This window comes from Mustela nivalis (assembly GCF_964662115.1).
Source record: "Mustela nivalis genome assembly, chromosome: 10".
In the NCBI taxonomy this organism is placed as follows: Eukaryota; Metazoa; Chordata; class Mammalia; order Carnivora; family Mustelidae; genus Mustela; species Mustela nivalis.
This window is the reverse complement of record NC_139029.1, coordinates 90074411-90087741: the sequence shown is the minus strand read 5'-3', so window position 1 is coordinate 90087741 and position 13331 is coordinate 90074411. Positions and strand designations below refer to the sequence as shown.

At 39.1% G+C, this 13331-nt stretch overlaps 1 protein-coding gene across 2 annotated transcripts in view; it reads right to left on the bottom strand.

Annotated features, from left to right (window-relative positions):
* Positions 1–58: 58 nt before the first annotated feature.
* EEIG2 (EEIG family member 2) overlaps positions 59–13331 on the bottom strand; it is an 84174-nt gene continuing 70901 nt past the window's right edge. For both annotated transcript variants that reach the window (XM_082688279.1, XM_082688280.1), the window contains 5 exons: positions 12290–12385; positions 11957–12146; positions 11732–11859; positions 10882–10951; positions 59–3859 (listed from right to left, as the gene is read on the bottom strand). In XM_082688279.1, coding sequence (XP_082544405.1) covers positions 3817–3859; positions 10882–10951; positions 11732–11859; positions 11957–12146; positions 12290–12385 — 527 coding nt within the window. In that variant the 3' untranslated portion in view covers positions 59–3816. The remainder of the gene's footprint in view (positions 3860–10881; positions 10952–11731; positions 11860–11956; positions 12147–12289; positions 12386–13331) is intronic.

The window sequence follows — 13331 nt, the reverse complement described above, 5'->3', positions numbered from 1 at the left end:
TCTCTTTTCTTACCTTGGAGAGAATCTGACCGATTTCTGACAGAACCTTAAACTGACCTTTTAAAGTATACACATTATAAAGTTTAATGTCTGCCTTTTTTTTTCACATTATAAAGTTTAAGATGATTTTTATTGAACAGGTATAAGATTCACTTTTACATTATTACAAATACAATAAATTTTTTTGTAAAAAAAATTTCTGGGATTTATAATTGTACAGTAAAACAAATATATAAATATGAAGATCATTTTCCAAGTATTAGAACAATACTAATGGAATCACTTCCATAACAATTTTTTTTCATAAACATTTACATGATTACCCACAAGTTGTATCAACTTCCAAAATAAGATGTATTTCCAAAAAACAATCAAACAAAATATCCTAAGTATTCCTCTGCAAGGGATTTGGTCAATGAATATCAGAGAATTTTGTTATATATATATAACGAACGTAAACATTTGTAAATGCAGACTACATTGTCGTAAATAATAAAAATTTGCCAGCTTGTCATATAAGGAGTAGCTACATACCACTCACATCACTATTTAAAATACACTGTGTATATATTCTCTTAGGAAAGATCACGTATATAAGGTAATAAGGCCTTAATTTCCAGAGCAGTCTTTAAACTTACTTCATCCTTTATATTTTTAGACTTTATATTTTTAAACATCTCAGCTATTAAAGTTATGCATAGTACCTAAGCCAACACAGACACGGGCATTAATAATTTCAATTACAGTACTTGAATATATTCACATGACGTACCATTAAGAGAAATGACTGAGTATAATTTCTGAAGAGTCCCAGTTAGACCTGTTAAAATAAAATGCAACCCCATCATATAAGCCTTTTAAGCATTATTAAAGTCTTAACGTAGCCTGACACTTCAGAGTACTTAAATACTTAATACTGTTAACTTGAGTTTGCAAAGTGGTCTAGTTGACCCGTGGCAATCTCAGTCTAAAATTACTAAACTCACTTCTGGATGTCTTATGCTTTGGTTGGAGGTTAGCTGAAGATTTGTTTTCCTTTTAGTAACAAATGGGCTAAGTGGTGGACCTTGGGATTCTTCGTCAAGACTTTCTCAGGTAAATACTAATCCACTACAGTTGCTGAATATGGAAGCCTTCCACCCCACAAAGGGGAGACAACCATCAAAATGCAAACTGATGGCCCAAGGCTGCTTTGCCCATGCTACCCCTGACATCCTCTGGTCTCAGTTACCAGCTCCAGCCACAGGAAGTGGGCTTCTGACCGGCCTCTGTATTTCCCCCAAACAGAATATTTGAGGCTTCCTTATCTGACCACAAATAAATAGCTTTAATATACCATTAATCCTTCTCTAGGATAGGATTAGACAAAAACAATGTTATAGATTTGCAAATTCTCCAAGACTGGGTGATCTGAAATTTGAAATTAATATTTAAAGACCAATATTAAGATCTAATTTTTCGAATCCAAAATTTTCTCAACTCCAAATGGAACTAAAAGTGCACTTGGTATTTAAAAAGCAATTTTTAAAAATAGCTACATTGTTCAAATATAGCTCCACAGTACATGCTCTAAGAAAAAAATGGAGAAGTAAGGCAGATATTTAAGCAAACTTTAACAAATATTTCCAGAGGGCTGCAAATAAATGTGATTGCAAAGTATGCCCACCAATGCCACACAAAAAATGAATCCACACTTGTGCTGACTTTTCCCTCATCAATGTTTCTATTAAAATTTTATTTCCTACTACATAAATCAAGATGTATCTGGTGGCTGCTAAAATTACAGAGGCGAGATTTTTATGCTTTTCAAGATCTCCACATTTTATTTTTAAAAAATAATTCTATATCGTTTTAAATACTGAGAGCCAGTCTTGTATAAAGGTATCAGGCCGAGGGCAGGCAAGGATAAGATGAGCAATGTCTGAATTACAGGACCTTTTACATATTGAAGACTGTCCTCACTGAACCTCACTTACAGCCAATAGTTTTTATCATTTTTCAAAATGGCAAAAATCATTTGCATAAGTGCCAATAAAAAATATAGCCTAGAAGTAATATTTTTAAAATAGAAAAATATGTTCTTAAAACATGTCATAAATATCTGTAAACACTAGTTTCATATCTCTATTAAAAACTTTGAGTTCCCCCCAATAATATATATGGATGGATCAGCTCATTTGTTAATCACAGAGAACCAGCAAGTCTTTACCACTTAAGCCAACGGTTTCCTTGGTTAGACTAAAATGGTCAGGTCAATTTTCTTCCTGCCAAAATAACAAAAGTATTACTAATGACTCAAGCTCTCTCTCAACATTCAAAAGATTCCAACATGGGGTTTCACCTTTTAAAAAACATCTGTTTGTATTAGAACCGGATTAATGTAGAATACCTAATCCTTGAAATGTTAAAAAACCTAAAACCCTAACAGAACTACTCAAAATTTTCCAAAGCTCTACGTTTGGACATTGAAATAATTTTCTCAATATATTTTCCCTTTACATTGCCAACACAAAAATGGTTCACCTAGGCCAAAGTTATTCTAACGTATCGTGTTTTTTTCTGGACACAGTTTTGAAAGGAAGGACTGGGAATTAGTGGTTCTAGAGAATCTGCATTTTTCTTCAGTGACTGAGTGACTCCAAGAACATTAAAACTTGTTATTTAAGACCAGAAAAACTTCCCATCTGATAAAAAGATGATCTGTCTGCTGAGCTTGTTAAACTGCATCCAGAGCAGATATTCTTACTTTTAAAGCTATATTGAATTATGTCATATCCCACTGTCTCAAAACAACTACTGTTACAGTAAAGAAAAAAAAAGTAGTATCCCACTGCGGGGAGTTTAAAATAGGAAACCACGAGTCCATGTCAGTAATGTCAAGCAGCTGTCCCCGGTTTTATCTGCCACCTCCTTGGAATAATTTTCAGTTTCAGATAGAAGTCTGAACTTAACACAGAAAAGGCTACTGTTTCTGACCATGCTACAATTTTCCTCCTGTCCTGAATTCTGACTCCTGAAACCAGCAGATAGTATTCAGTTAGAACAGCTCTTAAGGTGCCTTATGGGAGCCTAACCTATTAAATATGAAACTTACCTTGAATCTCAACTATAGTTCTGCAGCTCATCTAACATTAACTAGTAACAATACGTGTTGCATAATAATGGCATTACACTCATTCACATATCTCAGACTTAAACACACTTACTCCATTTGTGACGGATACAGTGAGAATTAAGCACTCTACACGTTTAAGTTGTAGTATAACATTTTCCCCCAAGCACGAACACCCAAACTTTATATCAATGACTCAATCAAGAAGAGTTAATAAGCAGTACAATACTGTAGGTAGGATAGAACATGGAAGATTTCCTTAAGAGATTATAACTATTTTGACAGAATTTATAGGATTCAGATGATTCACTTATTACCTCCTGGAACATTAAAATGATATAATTAGAGCCCAAACCTGTTGAACACCTCTACTGCAGGTTTTATACGTCATACAGAACTATACTTGGGTGTATAGCGCTGCTTTCCCCACCTGGCTGTTCTGAAAGGAAAATCAGGCTTTTCATGATCCTGTGCAGTGACCGCAGAAGCCGTGTGCCACTAGCGACACGTGGCCCAGCCTGTGGGTGCTCCAGTTCTGATGTTCTTTTTCGGTGGGTGGGACAGGATGGTAGTGGGCGCTTTCCAAGAAGAAATCGGTGATGGCTTTCATCTTAACAGAGGAACGTGCTTGAATGAGGTGCCTCAACAGCTTGACTGCCCATTTCTCAGAGCCCCAGGGAAGCTCCAGTTCAGGAGTTTGACTGCTAGCGTTTGATCACGACTTGCTCATAAGCTCCAGACCCGACTCTACGACAGGAGGGGAGAAAAAAACCACTTCAAGGTCTTGAGTTATGATGCTTAAAACTGTTCTAGTGAGCCTTGCCCTCATAAAGACAGTGCACTAGGCATTTTCTACTAGATTTTATTTCCACACAGTTTAAAGAGATCAGTTAGAGAGTACTTGAAATAGTAAATGTTTATCATCAGTACATTGGAATGGTCTAGTCACGCTTATTCCTGTGGTAATCTAGTATTGTTCCTAAATCTTTTTTTTTTTTTAAGATTTCATTTATTTATTTGACAGATAGAGATCACAAGTAGGCAGAGAAGCAGGCAGAGAGAGAGGAGGAAGCAGGCTCCCTGCTGAGCAGAGAGCCCGATGCGGGACTCGATCCCAGAACCCTGAGATCATGACCCAAGCCAAAGGCCGAGGCCTAACCCACTGAGCCACACAGGTGCCCCTATTGTTCCTAAATCTTAACCTGTGCCAAGAAATCTCTTAAAAAATGTTTACACACACACACACACACACACACACACACACACCTATATAATATATATATATAAAAATCAGTCTCATCCAAAAGTATATACTGACTGGCAATTTACCCAGGCCTTGCAGTTAACAGGTGAATGTTTCTAGTGTGTGTGGTGTCTTAATGTACTTTTCTAGAAAATGCAAGAATTCTTTTATTTAACATGCTAATGTTTTTATTTCCCCCCCTCCTTTTTTTCTTTTTCTTTTCTTTTTTTTTTTTTTATAAAGATTTCATTTATTTGAGAGAAAGCAAGCACAAGCAGGGGGAGAGGCAGAGGCAGAGGGAGACACAGGCTCCCCACTGAGCAGGGAGCCCAATGTGAGCCTTGATCCCAGGACCCTGACATCATGACCCGAGCTGAAGGCAGACACTTAAGCTAATGAGTCCTCCAGGTGCCCCATGCTGATGTCTTTCTATGTGGTCAGTGACGTAGACTGTACCAGTGTAATACGGATTTAGAGTGAAATGATTTTTTTTAAAAGAATTATTTATTTATTTATTAGAGTGCAGGAGAGCAGGGGGAGGGGCAGAGGGAAAAGGGTGGGGAGAGAAAGAGAGACAAAGAAACAGACTTCCTCTTGAGCTCAGAGGTTTGAGTCCACAACTTTGAGATCATAACCCAAGACAAAATCAAAAGTAGGATGTTCAGCCGACTGAGCCACCCAGGTGCCCCTAAAATGAAGTGATCTGGAAGAGGGGTTTATTTCTTCATTACCTTGGCTTGGCATACTGCTTGTTGTCCCCCTAAATCTATCATTTCCTTCTTCATGGTTCTAGCTACAGGCTGTATAGACATCTCAGCTAGAGGCCACATCTCCTAAACCTCCTTGACAGGTACTGGCATGACACTCAGTTCCTCCCTCCATGGAACATGAGTGGGGATGTGTCAACTTCTGTCTCATAAAGAGAAATTGCTTGCTCTGGACTGGTTTGACAACAGGTAGGGATGATGATGAAGGGCAAAACGGAGGGGCCTTGGGTCCCTGAATCACTTTTTGAGGCCAAGCAGTCTCATCACCTGGCCATTGTATTTCTGGTTATCTTTGCTATAGCAGCTTAGCCTTTGCCCTGATCTTCCAGGTACTGACTGACCTCTATGAATGAAATGTGGAGAATGCTAAAAACTTAAAACTTGCAAGCTTTGTGACTAAAACAAGTATTTAAATGAAATAATGGCCTCATCAACAGAACGTTTTTTATTGCTGATGCACCTAGTATCTTGGCCCTGTGTTATAATGGAATGAACACACATGCTCCTTCTATTCTTTCTTCATCTGGGAGGATAAAGGTTTTTCTACAAGCCCATAAAAGCAGGGTCTTTTTGATGGCAGCTCGGTTTATTTTTAGGTGAGGATCTTTGAGCCCTCCTGAGTAAACAGGAGGGGAGCTGAAGAGGTGCTGTTCCATGGAGGGGATGGTATTATTGCTTAAAGTTATCACCAGTACCCATCTCCTGCGTCATGATGCCAGGAACTATACTACCTGACCATTTCACTCTGAGTATGCCTGAGATCAGTAAGACCAGAAGCAACCACCATGACTGGTCTCTTCCCATATGGAATTTTAAGAGGAAATTCTAAACAATGGGGGAGAAGTACTGGTTACCAGCCCACTGTGGACTGAATTGGACTTTCCAGTTGACTGCTCAGAGGTCTTGTTCTTAAGGATTCATTCTGCAGAAGAAACAGGAACATTCTCAGTGGAACACCAGTGAACACTCATTCACAGCTAAAGAAATTCAGAATTTGAAGGGACCTTGCTGAGTGCTGCCCCTGCACACTGGCTTTCAGTACTGGTTGTACTCTGGAAATGATGGAGTAACAGGAATCAGACTTTCCCCTCCTGATTTAAATAACTAGAAAATTTTTTACAGCACATGTAAAACAATAGTTTCACACACTGGACAACAGGCAGTACAGGACTGTTCCTAAGAGAATGGAACTCAGTGAAGAAAGCCCAAAGCGGCTTCACTTCAGGGTCCTTCCAGCATGCAGTGCAGGGAGAACCCAAACACAAGCAGGTGGTCTTTCTGAGAGCAGGGGTCAGGGGTCAGAGCTCAGGGAGGCTGGGGGCTAGAATCTGTAGGTGAGGATAACAGAAGGAGGGGCAGGTAAAAATAATGTCTGGAGACTTCCAAGCTTGAGGAAAACTGTAAACCACAGATGCATAAGCTCAATGAACCCCAAGCAGAATAAACACAAGAGAAACGCACCAAGGGGCATCATAACCAAACTGCTAAGAACCAGTGATAAAAATCTTTAAAATGGCCAGAGATGAAAGATAAATCACATCGAGGAACAGAACCAACTGAAAGCAGACTTTTCGTCAGCAACTAAATGTCTCAGAGGCAAGCAAGGAGATGCAACCCTGCAATGTCTGTAGGTATCCCTGAGCTGCTCAGGCTGCATCCACAGGCTTCAAGGTAGTACTGGGGACATTCCTCCCCAAGTCTCTATTGTTTATTGCTCTGTTCTCTTCATTCTCAAGGGCTCACTTTCCTAACAAGGTATGCATGGTTCTCATACCTCTTCAGTGACTTGAGTAAATGATTCTAGTTCCATCTTGTGCTGCCAGTTTCTCTCTCAGAACAGACTGAATGCCAGCACATTCATTGCTCTGATACACACCAGCTAGTGATGGACAGCCTACCTATACAAGTATTGTGCTGGGCATCTCCCAGCAACTCTGCAAGAGAGAACTTTAATTGTGCATAATAGTACTTGAGTGTTTACTGCATGCCAGTTTTTTTTTTAGTCATTTACATGTTTTACCTCACTTCATTTAGCCTTATAACTCTTATGAGGTAGGTTCTGTTACTGGCACTATTTTGTAGGTGAGGAGACAGGTGAGGCAGGGAGAAGTGGGGTAACTTACTGAATATGCATGGCTGATCCTCGGTGGAGCTTGGGACTGAACCCAGGAAACCCAACTCCAGACCCTGTGTCATTAACCCCAACGATATGTCTTTTTGGTGGCAAGTAAGAGATGTAATTTGTCAGGATTATAGCCAAGCTGGGTCATGACAGCTAAACCAGGAATGAAACCTATGTCTGACTGCATGGCCCATTCTCTTTTCACCGTAATACACTGTCTCCAACATTCCTCAGTCTTTCTGTGGCATGTGATATTAATTGTCTATTTCAACCCCTAATTATCATCTTAGGCTTTCAGGCACTGGGTGATGATTCTACTAACATTAATTTGGAAAGGGGTGGGACCCAGAATTATGAATGCCTTTATAGCCTAGGTCCTAGATTATCTCTCATAGAAATTGTTTTTCTTTCCTCTGAATAAGAATAACACACACAACTAGCATATACTGAGAGCTGTCCATGTGTTACGCACTGTGTTAAATACTTTACATAAGCTATCTAATTGAATCCTCAGCAAAATCCTGTGAGTTAGGTAATATTTATCACTCCCATTTTTCAGGTGAGGAAAATAAGCCTTGCAGAGGTTAATAACATCAGTAAAGCAGATAGGGGTGGAAGTCTGACTGGGACTCTGAGCAGTCAGAAATGAGAGAAGAGATCTATCTGGGCATTTATTATTTTGGTTCCTTTTGGTTGGAGTTGTATTATTTGCTATTCTTCTACCTAAATTAATAATTGCTAGAGCTTACTGAGTATATTATGTCATTTACTCTTTAAATCAATCTCATGATTATCCCCACTTTTCAACAGGGGTAACTAAAATTCCATTGAAGTTCAAAGATTTACTGAGGCCCCAAAAGTGGTCTGGCTAGGATATGAACCCAAACTCTTTAACTCAAAAACACATGTTTCTCTACAGTACTTATCACTGTCCTCATAAATGTTATTTTTTGACCTGGTCTTTGCTACTAGTGTCTCCTTGCTCCAGTCTCCCTTCCCCACCACCTCTCCCATGACAAATTATGGCTAGTTTTCTAAAACGCCCATCTGAGAGATCACTTTTCTGCAAAGAATGATCAAACTATTTATTATCCTAAAAAAGGATAATAAACTCTTTGTGATGATGACAGAGGCCATTTACAACCTGGCTTTGAGACTGTTGCCAGCCCCATGTTCCACAGCTCCCTTCACATGCCCCCTCCTCCGAAGTACCTGTTCCCTGGCAAGTCCCTGAGTAGGTTACATTAGTCACAAGCCCGCGAGGAATACGGTGAGCTACCATGAATGTGTCTGGACTCAAAGAGACAGGAGTCTGAATCTTGGTTTTATCTATTATTAGTTTTAAGGCTTTGGGAAAATTCCTTTAACTTAACCTCTTTGTTTTCTCTTTTTAAAAACTAATAATAGTACTTTGTGAGTACTAAAAGAAATAATGCAAGAACTGAATGAAACATATATATGTGCCTGGCATAAAACAAATAAATGCTCCATAAGTGACATTGATAATTATTACATATTTACTATTATGTAATTAGATATTGTGATTATTATGCCTATTAGTTCCTTCTATTTGAACCTATTACCAGGAAAATTTGTCTTCCTCATATCCACCTGTTTATCCCCCACTTACTTTTTAATTCTTACTTTTAATTCTCCCCAAGACTCTCTAGAAAGTGTCAACTTTCTAGGAAGTTTTCTCTGTGTGAGTCCGGTCCCATCTCTGTTCTCTCTGTTTCCTCTACTTCTCTCTATTATAGTACTTATTATACTGCTATAAATTTTAGTTTGTCTATCTCACCTGCTAGAAAGAGTCAGATAATAAATATTTTAGGCTTCGAGGGCCATTGTGATCTCTCCATACTACTCAGTTCTGCTACTGGAGCATCAAAGCAGCCATAGATAATACATAATAAGTGTTGCTGTATTCCAATAAAACTATTTCTGCAAAAACAGGGAGTGAACCAACTTGGCTCTCATAGACTGTAATTTGCCAGCCCCATGTGCTCAGAACATAAGCTAGATGAGGGTGAGCTGGGTCTTTCTGCTTTTGCATCCTTACCCATGACTTGGCCTAATAAGTAGTTACTAAATTTTAATGAATAGTAAGTCAGCGAGAGGGAATGAAAACTATAAATTGTGCTTACATCCTCTAAAAACCCCAGTTCAAATGAACTATTCTCTCATAGTCTCCTTCTTACCTAACTGTCACATCTGATTATAGGTATTTACTGTATCCTTCATATCTTTTGGACCCTGCAAGATGCTGGACACGTAGGAGGTACTGAACAAGACAAGTACTGGTGGAACAAATGAGACATTCCTTCAGGTTTTGAGCATTAGAGAATAAAACAACTGTCTCTGACCAAGGGGGCTCCCTAACCCAATGCTGACTTATTCTGGAACTCTCCATACATATTATGTGGAAATATAGAGTACCGGGCTGCACATCAGGGCAGAGATCAGAGTTCCTCAAGTGTTCTGAGCATCGGTGCTCACAACTATTTGCTGCAGGGCTAGGTATCAGAATCGGAAGTCTGGCAGATGCCTTTTCTTCATTTGAATCTGATTAACTCCCAAAATGATGTTTGGTCTTTCACAACTGTTTTTAGAATGTATGTTGACTCTGGTACAGTGGAGAAGAGGGGAGTACAAAAAAGGTTAATACCAAGTGTATGCTGCTGAGTGGCCATGTAACTGCTCACGATAGAGAAGATCACTGACTGGAATGTAATTCTGCTTTGCTCTTTCTAAAATATCAGATTAAGAACTCTCCTTTTTTTAAAATTTTTTCCAAAGGACTGATTTGTCAGAAAGAGCAAGAGAGAGCGAGTGCACAAGTAGAGGGAGCAGCAGTGCACAAGCAGAGGGAGCAGCAGACTCTCCACTGAGTAGGGAGCCTGATATAGGGCTCTATTCCAAGTCTCTGAGATCATGACTTGAGCTGAAGGCAGGCAGATGCTTAACCAACTGAGCTACCCACCCATGCCCTAAGAACTCTTACCTAAACATCCTTTTTTTTTTAAAAAAAAAATATATTTTATTTATTCATTTAACAGAGAGAGAGAGATCACAAGCAGGCAGAGAGAAAGGCAGAGAGAGGTGGAAGCAGGCTTCCCGCCGAGCGGAGAGCCTGATGTGGGGCTTGATCCCAGGACCCTGAGATCATGACCTGAGCTGAAGGCAGAGGCTTAACCCACTGAGGCACCCAGGTGCCCCGAGATTTTATTTATTTATTTGAGAGAGAGCACACAATGCACACAAGCAGTGGGAGAGGCAGAAACAGATTCCCTGCTGAGCAGAGAGCCCAAAACAGGACTTGATCTCAGAACCCTGGGATCATGACCTGAGCTGAAGGAAGACACTTAACAACTGAGCCATTCAGGGGTTCCTAAACATCCCTTTTCATTGCATCGTGCCCCATGTTCTTCTGGTCCTCTACTAATACATTCTAAAAACACATTTAAGAAAATCAACAAACTTATAATTTCAAGTTTGAAGTCTGAAGATGAGGAAAACTCAGAGGTGTAATTCTTCACATGGAAACACTGTATGTGTTTTCTAGCTTCAGTCTCACACAAACTTTGTACCCTTCATCTTCCACTCAAGAACATTTAAAAGAAAAAGGCAGACTACATACCTATTTGGAAGATGATGGCTGCCAAAGGTCGTACTTCCCCCAGGTCCCACAAATAACCTCAGGCCTTCTTCTGCAATTCATATTTAAATATTTGTTATAGGGACACTTATCAGATTATTGTCAAACAATATTCCTCTTGTACTCAATTCATATTTTACATTTCAATTTTATTAAAGAAATAAAAAACTTAGCTACATGCATGTTTTCACATAGGCAATCTAGAAGATATCCTTGGAGTTATTTCTCATCAACTTCCCTAAAGCTGTTTTTCTTTAAAACTGAGTAAAGAAGACATCTCTTCCTCTAAATTTCTACAAGTAAGGTTTAATTATTTCTCTTTACAACCAGTTACACGGTGAAACTAAGTCCATTGTTAACTGCTCTCTATTCACACCAGCATGAACAATTACACTTTTCAAACTGATGGCATGTAAATTTTCAGCCTCAGTGAACATGCTGAGGAAGGAATAAAAGATTCTCTTATTCACTCTCATCTCAAGATCACCACCCAACTCTCCAAATTACAGTGATGTGAAGTACCTGTGTCCAGTTATGTCAAAACAGGTGAGACATCTGTCATAACGTATGTAAATATGGTGGACGTTGAGGCATACACAATAAAACCTTTCTGTAAAATTGGTGTTTTTAAACTAAAGTTCATTCTTTTCCCAATTTAATATCCATTCCTGGAAATACATGAGCTACAATGTTATCTTCGGATTTTCATGGGCAATGAAATTTACTTTACCAACATGCAACAGTGTGATGTAGGGTCCCTTTCCTTTTGGGCACACGGACCACAAAAACCTGGGTTGCAGACATCTATGCACATTTAATGTTATCCACCCACCTTCCGCACTGGAATCTAGGCTGAAGTCTTGACTCTGGAGTATTTTCTCCACAATATCATCTGCATCCACTCTGGTGTCATCAACTCGCTTCAGTTGAGATTCTACAGAATCTTGCTTCACTGGGCATCTAGAAAAATTAAAAAAAAAATTTTCTCCTCCTTCTTCTTATGTTATGAAAATAAAGTTGTTTTTTCTCTCCATTTAAACACAAACTGAAAGCATACCTTGTGAGCAGGTCTGAAGCCGTATCTTCTTTGCCGGCTAGATCAAGGTTTGGTTCGGCTGTTTTTGGCTCAATTTCATCACAGGGCTCTAGAATGCTTTCAATGCCTGTTGACGTGCTTCCCACTGAGGTGTTTCTCCTGTGGCAGAGCTCCGAGAAACTGGATGACCGGGAGTGGCAGGAGCTATACCCTGTCAGAGAAAAGCACTCTGGATAAAATATGAGTATCAAATACACTGCAATCAGGCATTCTTCTCCCATACCCCAACAATTCCAAGTAATCCCTTAGAGCAATAAATGTCTAAGGGAATTCAGCCTCACTGTTAGGCTCTACCTGATACTTTTGACTGTTGGCTTGCATAGCTTGATGTTCTAGAATGTCCACAGGCACCAAGTTCATCTGGAACAGAGGCACTCTTTGCTGAAAGATCTGCAATATGTCATAACACGATGTTACTAAGACTGCCAACAAATCAATGGTCAATTTGTATTCTCATCTGCAGATTTGATAAACTGCCAAGTTCATTGACAAAAAATTAGTTACAAAGTGAAAGAGACCGTTTTAAAAACTGGTACAATGTCAACTCTGTTGCAAGAAATTAAAAAAATGTAAATACCTGAGTTTATTGAAGAAATACAGCTTGTTTTTTTTCCCGTAAGATTTAACAGCATTCTATCTTAAACCATTTTGGCTTTTATGTTCAATATTTATCTAATAAAAATGAGTTGGATGTATTCTTATACTTACAAAATAGTCAAGTTTTTGTGTGCTTTTTGAGGAAATCTTGCTCTCAAAAAATCCATCACAGCAGTAAACTAAAGAGCACTCTGTTATTTTAATGTTAGTGTTGCTAGTGCTAGGCTGTAATTTGGGCAAATGTCTGTGGTTTAAATCAAAACAGCATGGAATGCAGCAGTGAGAATAAAAGTTTTCAGGAATTAATTATAGTATTCAGTTTCAAAGTAAATGTACAAAAAAACAACAAAAAAAACCACCCCAAACCAAAAAACCAACTGTCATTTCTAGCAGTTCCTGATAATATGCACGTTCCAGATGCCAATTATGTATTTACAGAAGGAAGCTCCTCAGAATGCAAAACTGTGGCCATTTTCATTAGCGTGAAATATTTGGAAACTAGAACTGTTTTTCACTTAGAGGCAAAAGGAAACCAACCAAGTAATACAGCAATTACACAGCAGTTCTATAAATGGTACTGGATGCAGCCGGATTAAGAAATGCTGCCCACCAAGGAAGCTCCTGGAGCGACCTGGCCCTTCTGCAAAGGTTTCTCAATTCTGGACAGGCCATAAGATAAGAATCCAAATCAACATCCCTGGGCCTACTCTACAGTGGTCCTAAACACAAAAGTGAACTC